Source organism: Perognathus longimembris, chromosome 5 (genome assembly GCF_023159225.1).
Source record: "Perognathus longimembris pacificus isolate PPM17 chromosome 5, ASM2315922v1, whole genome shotgun sequence".
Lineage (NCBI taxonomy): Eukaryota > Metazoa > Chordata > Mammalia > Rodentia > Heteromyidae > Perognathus > Perognathus longimembris.
Genome location: NC_063165.1, coordinates 63,311,923 through 63,318,386, shown reverse-complemented (window position 1 = coordinate 63,318,386; position 6,464 = coordinate 63,311,923). Strand labels below are relative to the sequence as shown.

Below are 6,464 nucleotides of genomic sequence, written 5' to 3'. Positions count from 1 at the left end.
GGTTAATGGACATACTATATAAAACAGTTTTGGTGGTAACTGAAAATAGCAGTGTATCTATTCAAGCTGAGCAGAGCCCCATTGTATTTGGATACATTACGTGTAATAGTCCCATTTACTTAAAGCTTGCTGAATGCCATAGGCAGACAGATGGCCGAGTGACTGACAGCAAGCTGGCAGGCTGGCAGAAGCTGCAGCAAAGGGCAGGTGCTGTCTGGACACACACTGAGCAGGGCCACTTACCTTGGGCACATGGTACCCGCGTAGGCTGGTGGGTGTCACGCACTGGCGCACGGCGCCCACTGCCACCACACTACTGAGCCGCTGCACCTCGTGGAGGACGGCCCGGGTGTAGGGCAGCCGTTCCCGGTCCTCATAGCAGACAGCCTGGGTGCTGCCCAGCACTGCATCCAGCTCCTGCTGCACCCTCTCTGCAGATGGCTCAGTGTGAGTCTGGGGAAGACTCAGTCCCAGCACCCCACCACCCCTGTCATCACAGGCCTGCATCCCATCTCTCAACCCAGAGCCACCAAAGCACCATGCTGAGGCTTACTACCCCTTGGGCCAGAACACCCCACCCTGCCACCCCTGATCCCACGGGAGAGAGATCATGGCTCCTGTGAACAGTTTGCAGGGCTTGCTCCTGCAGGAGGACTTACATAAGGGGACAGAACCCAGATTCCATCCCCTGTCACCCGGGGGCGATCCAGATACAAAGATCTTCATGCTTGAGAAAAACTAAGGCACAACCAGGGCAGATCCTTTTACCCAAGGTCACAAAACTGGAGTCAGGATTTGAACTTAAGTCACAACCAGTTTATTCCTGGGTAGACTCCAGCCACCATTTTGCTATCATCTTAGGGATTGGCACTTGGTTGGTATGAAGTCATTGCTGCTTGCCCTGTTCTCACTGTTTTTGAGAGGTAGGATGGCTTGACCAAGGTTACACAGTGAGGTGTAAGCTGGCAAGTGAACTCTTTCTAGCTTGATGCAACACTGTCAACATTTGATGGTTGCCAGTGGCTTATGCCTTAATCCTAGCTAGTCAGGAGGCTGAGATCTGAGGATGGAGGTTTAAAGCCAGCCCTGGCAGGAAAGTCTGTGATATTCTATCTCCTATTCACTAGCAAAAGAAGCTGAACTGGAGGCATGGCTCAAGTAGTAGAGTGCTAACTGTGAGAGAAAAAAAATCAGAGTGAGAGCATAAAGCCCTGAGTTGAAGCCTTGATACCAGCATGCAAGCACACACAACCCTCCCCCCCCCCATACACACAGAGCTGTCAACGCTCCCTGTACCACAGAACTGAGAACATGAGCCACCAAAGCCCTAGGCAGGATTAGCAGGCATGAGACAATCAGGGAGGCTGTAAGTGAGTTCCCCTCACCCTGGATGGTTCTGTGATGGACCATATAGATGAGTGCCCAGTGCAGAGTTGTGGCTGTGGTGTCGGTGCCTCCCAGAAACAGGTCGATCACCACTTGGATCAGGTTCTCCTCGTTGAATGTGGAGATAGGATTGTCTGAGGCCTGATGGATAGAGGGGAAATGGGTGAGTTGGCAGCAACTCAGGATCTTAGCCCCCCTCCAACAGAATTCTGGTATCTGCTGAGGCCCAACTTGTCCCAGAACTTGTAGAACTCTTTGGGTGTTAGACAGCCCAGAGGGCAGAGTCCTGGGACTGCTATAGACAACTTTTCTTTTGCCAGTCCTGGGGCTTGAACTCAGGACCTGGGCACTGTCTCTGAGCTTCTTTTACTCAAGGCTAGCACTCTACCACTTGAGCCACACCACTACTTCCAGCTTTTTCTGTGTTTGTGGTACTGAGGAATCGAACCCAGGGTTTCGTGCATGCTAGGCAATCACTCTACCACTAAGCCACATCCCCAGGCCTATAGACAACTTTTGTTGTATTTTTTTTTTTTTTTTTGGCCAGTCCTGGGCCTTGGACTCAGGGCCTGAGCACTGTCCCTGGCTTCTTCCCGCTCAAGGCTAGCACTCTGCCACTTGAGCCACAGCGCCGCTTCTGGCCGTTTTCTGTATATGTGGTGCTGGGGAATCGAACCTAGGGCCTCGTGTATATGAGGCAGGCACTCTTGCCACTAGGCTATATCCCCAGCCCTATAGACAACTTTTGATGGGGACTGTCCTCCTGGGGTCCTGATCCCAACAGTAGCCAAGTCTTCTTTTTCTCTGCCTTGCCCTGACTGCAGAGCCAGCTCTACAGTCTTCCTTTCTTCCTCCCTCCTCCCTCCCTCTCTCCCTCCCTCCCTCCCTTCCTCCCTCCCTCCCTTCCTCCTTCCCTCCTCCCCTCCCTTCCTTCTTTCCTCCCTCCCTCCCTCCCTCCCTCCCTCCCTCCCTCCCTCCCTCCCTCTCTTCTTTCCTTCCTTCCTTCCTTCCTTCCTTCCTTCCTTCCTTCCTTCCTTCCTTCCTTCCTTCCTTCCTCCCTTCCTGCCTTCCTTCCTTCTTCCTCTCTGTCAGTCTGTCAGTCAGTCTTTCTTTCTTTCTTTTTTGTGTGCTGGTCTGGGGCTTGAACTCAGGGTCTGGGTGCTGTTCCTGAGCTTTTGTGCTCAAGGCTAGAACTCTGCCACACTCCACTTCCAGCTTTTTGGTGGTTAATTGATGAGTCCCATGCACTTTTCTGCTCAAGTTGACTTTGAACCATGATTCCTAGATCTCAGCTTCCTAAGTATAGGACTATAGCTGTGAACCACCAGTGCTCAGAGAGAAAATCCTTTTGAAATCTAACCCTTCAGGGTGCTCTGAAAACTTGCAGACTGACTGAGTCTGTGACTAGTCAAAGGTTGAGACCATAGCCGAGTAAACAAAGTGCAGCCCAGGACCACAGCATCCTTGCTCCCTTGCAGCCAGTTCAGGTCCACCTTGGTGATTTGGGCCAGATAGCAGCTGATGATGTCCTTGGGGGCCTCTGATGCCTTGAGCTTGTGCCTGATGATCTCATAGCGGATGAAGCGCTGCATATCCTTGTGGTGTCTAAATAACTCCTGGTGGGGTCCTGGGAGGTGGCGGAGGGCCCAGGGAAACATGTCATATAGCTGGGGAGAGAGAGGTCCATTCAAAGCCCACTCAGACACCAGCCCCTGAATCTGGGTGGCTGGATTGGCTGGGGTTTCTGACCAGGCATCCCTGACATTTAGAAAATTCCAAATAATTTCAACAGAAATCACAGATGTGGTAGGGGGATTGTGTTAAGACGCAGCTGAGACATTGCAATATCCTGCCTTGTATCCCCTACCCCTGCATCCATGCTTGTCAGCTTGCTTAGCAGAAGCCACCCAAGTAACCCAGAGTCAGGCTAGGATTGTCTTCCTCCTGCCCACTTTGCAACCTCCCTGCCAGGCTGTGCCAGCCTTAGCCCCAGCCATTCCATGGCCTGCACATCTGACTTCCCAAGTGCCATTACCCGGCGCCACATGGTGCTGACAAAGGCCAGGCCAAAGTTGATGGCTTGAGTCAGTTCCTGAAACATGGGCTCATCTGAGAGGAAGCGGTGGCCAAACACTAGAGCCCCAATGACTTTGGCTGTGGATCTGCCGATGGGGACCTGAGGGTCAAAGGGCTTGCCTGCGATGAAAGGGAGAGAGCTCAGATGAGAAGGCACATCGAACTCTGCCCCAAGCACTCACCCAGTCTTAAATACTGTCATTCACCATCTAGCCATTCATTCCCATTCTAAATTTGTGCACCCAACAAGGTCTCCATCACTTCACATCACAGAGACAGGCTCTGTGACAGGGCTAGGTTTGCAGAAAGAGGTGGGAGAGACAGATAAGTACAAGGACAGGTGAGTTACAGTTGGAACTAAGGATGTGATGGGGCTATAGGTAAATGGGACTCAGGGGACTTCTTAGGACAGAGGTCTCAAGTCTTCAGCTGTAAAAGATGAAGCAGTGGCTTCTCACAGGAAGGGAAGGGATATGGGCCAGAACATTTCAGAAGGGGAAGTATGTGCAGAAGGTTGGAGGTATGAGTAAGGGGGTTGGTGGCTCATGACTGTAATCCTAGCTATATGAGGTATGAGGATTGGGGTTCAAAGCCAGTCCAGGCAGGAATGTCTAGGGACAGTTATCTTTGATAAACTACCAAAAAGCTGGAAATGGAGCTGTGGCTCAAGTGGTAGAGTGCTTGTCTTGAGCACAAAACCTCAGGGACAGTGCCCAGATCCTGAGTTCAAGTCACCAAAGAAATAATAATTAATTAATTAATGATTGGAGGTGTGGATGTCGATGAAACAACTTCCCCAGGCAGAAAGGAGAGCGTCTGGCTTCCTACAGCCCTGGCATTCCTAGGTTTCTGTCTATCAGCATTGAAGAAATTTCCAGTCTATTAATATATCTCAAAACCATTTTTCATGTTGCAAGGCTTCATACACATAGACCAGACATAGTCATATTCTCTCTCTCTGCCTCTCTCTCTCTCTCTCTCTCTCTGTCTTTCCCTCTGTCTCTCTCACACACACCCTGGCTGCTTTGTGTGTATGTTCAGGGGCACTCGGAGGTGGGATAGGCCTGTCCTGGCCCATTCCTTACCCTGCTTCCGGTAGAAGGCCTGTGCCAGCTCTGCTGCTTCTTGCTGTAGCTGCTCCTCCAGTGCTCGTTTGCCTAGGCCCAGCTCACGAAGCGCTGTCAGACAGAAGCGCCTCTGTTGCCGCCATGTGTATCCATTGCTGCAAATGACCCCTGGGCAGAAGAGAAGAGGTCGGGGGTCAGTCACCAGACTCTCCCACATTCAGGCCAATACCATCTGGCTCCCATCAGGCCTTGAAGGCAGATCAGAATGATTTTTCCAAACAGCTCTGCATGGCTTCTCAGGTGGGCAATGGGCATTTTGGGGAGGTAGGCCATGAGCCTCAGGCTCATTCATGCTCTGCCTTCCTCCAGCCCCTGTTTTGCTTTCATGAGTTCCTGAAAAAAGTGGTGGAAGAGATAAAGAAGGACCGGAGGGGTTGGAGCACTTGCTGAGCAGGCTCTGTAATGGGTTCTCCTAAGCTCACGCAATCTTCACATCCTTGAAGTGGGGAGCATGCACTACCTCCACCTAATAAAGGAGCACATAGGCCGGGGTGGGGACTGTGGGGTTGTGAGGATGACTTGCACAGGGTCATAGGCCAGCAAAGGGCTAAGCTGGGACTTGGATACAGGGTTGATTTTAATATCAGTACTGGGGTTTGAACCGAGCACCTTGTGCTCTTGCTTGGCTTTTTCCACTCAAGGCTGACTTTCTTCCACATGAAACACAGCTCTGAGCCCAGCTTTTTGGTACTTAATTTGAGGTAAGAGTCATGGACTTCTTTGATCATGCTGGCTTGGGACTTTGATCCTCAGATCTCAGCCTCCCAAGTTTTTGTTTTCTTTTGCCAGTCCTGGGGCTTGAATTCAGGGTCTGGGCACTAGCCCTGAGCTTTTTGTTCAAAGCTAGCACTCTACCACTTGAGCTACAGTGCCACTCCTGCCCTTTTCTGTTTATATGGTTCTGAGGAATTGAACCCAGGGCTTCATGCATGCTAGGCAAGTGCTTTACCACCAAGCCGCATTCCCAGCCTTGCAGGGTATTTTGATCTGATGAAGGAGGTGATAAGGAGCCCTGAGTCCTCAATTGGAGGCCAGCCCTGAGCTCCTGAGGGCAGTGACTCCCAGACAGCTCTGCACCACAATAGGGGAGGGGGAGCCTTGCCTCTTTCTCCAAATAGGTCCTGGAAGAGTGGGGTCAGAGGCCTGCCAGAGAACTGTTCAGAATTGGAGACCAGAGCTTCCTTCACGGCCCGGAAGCCACTCAGCACCACGACCGGTGTGGGGCCCACCCACACGGTGAACACACTGCCATGAGTCTGAGCCAGCTGTGGAAAGACCAAGCATGTCAGGCTGTGGACAAAGCACTGCCAGCTCTATTCTCTGGGGCTGTCTTCTTAACATGAATTCCCACCTTCCTGCACACAATACCCTACCATCTTAGAGCACCCCACATGACTCCCCAAGAAGCCAAACCTAGGGGTGTCACAGGCTCTCTGGACATTTAAAGTAGTCAGGGACCAGCACTTACACCAGGTCTTCTGGTGGGAGAGTGTACAGCTGTACAGATCTATAGGTAAAAGCCACAATGCTATTCCAGTCCATTCAATATCACTGGGTATCTATTTGCATTTGATGAGTTAGAAAGTAGAAGCCCAAAGACCTAAGAGATCAGGACTTCACAGGTCTTCTGACTCCCAGGACAGTGCTCTTTCTACTGCCTTATGAGCCTGGAGATTTCAGTTATTTGAGATCGATGATTAGATATTTAATAAAAATGTGAATATTTTGACCAATCTATTATTATTATGTTTATTAAATATATCAAAATATTTAATCAACCTAGTAGGAATGCAGCATTGATGGAGAGGAGAACTGGGCATTTCTGTGGGGAAAGGCAGTGTCTTCTCCCACCTTCCATCATTTTTGGCAGTAATT

At 50.8% G+C, this 6,464-nt stretch overlaps 1 protein-coding gene across 1 annotated transcript in view; it reads right to left on the bottom strand.

The window, feature by feature from the left end:
- LOC125351116 (cytochrome P450 2J2-like) overlaps positions 1 to 3,044 on the bottom strand; it is a 17,007-nt gene extending 13,963 nt beyond the window's left edge. Inside the window, exons 1-3 of the mRNA XM_048345843.1 lie at positions 2,880 to 3,044; positions 1,386 to 1,527; positions 244 to 431 (exon numbers count right to left, since the gene is read on the bottom strand). Coding sequence (XP_048201800.1) covers positions 244 to 431; positions 1,386 to 1,527; positions 2,880 to 3,044 — 495 coding nt within the window. The remainder of the gene's footprint in view (positions 1 to 243; positions 432 to 1,385; positions 1,528 to 2,879) is intronic.
- Between the last annotated feature and the right edge of the window lie 3,420 nt (positions 3,045 to 6,464).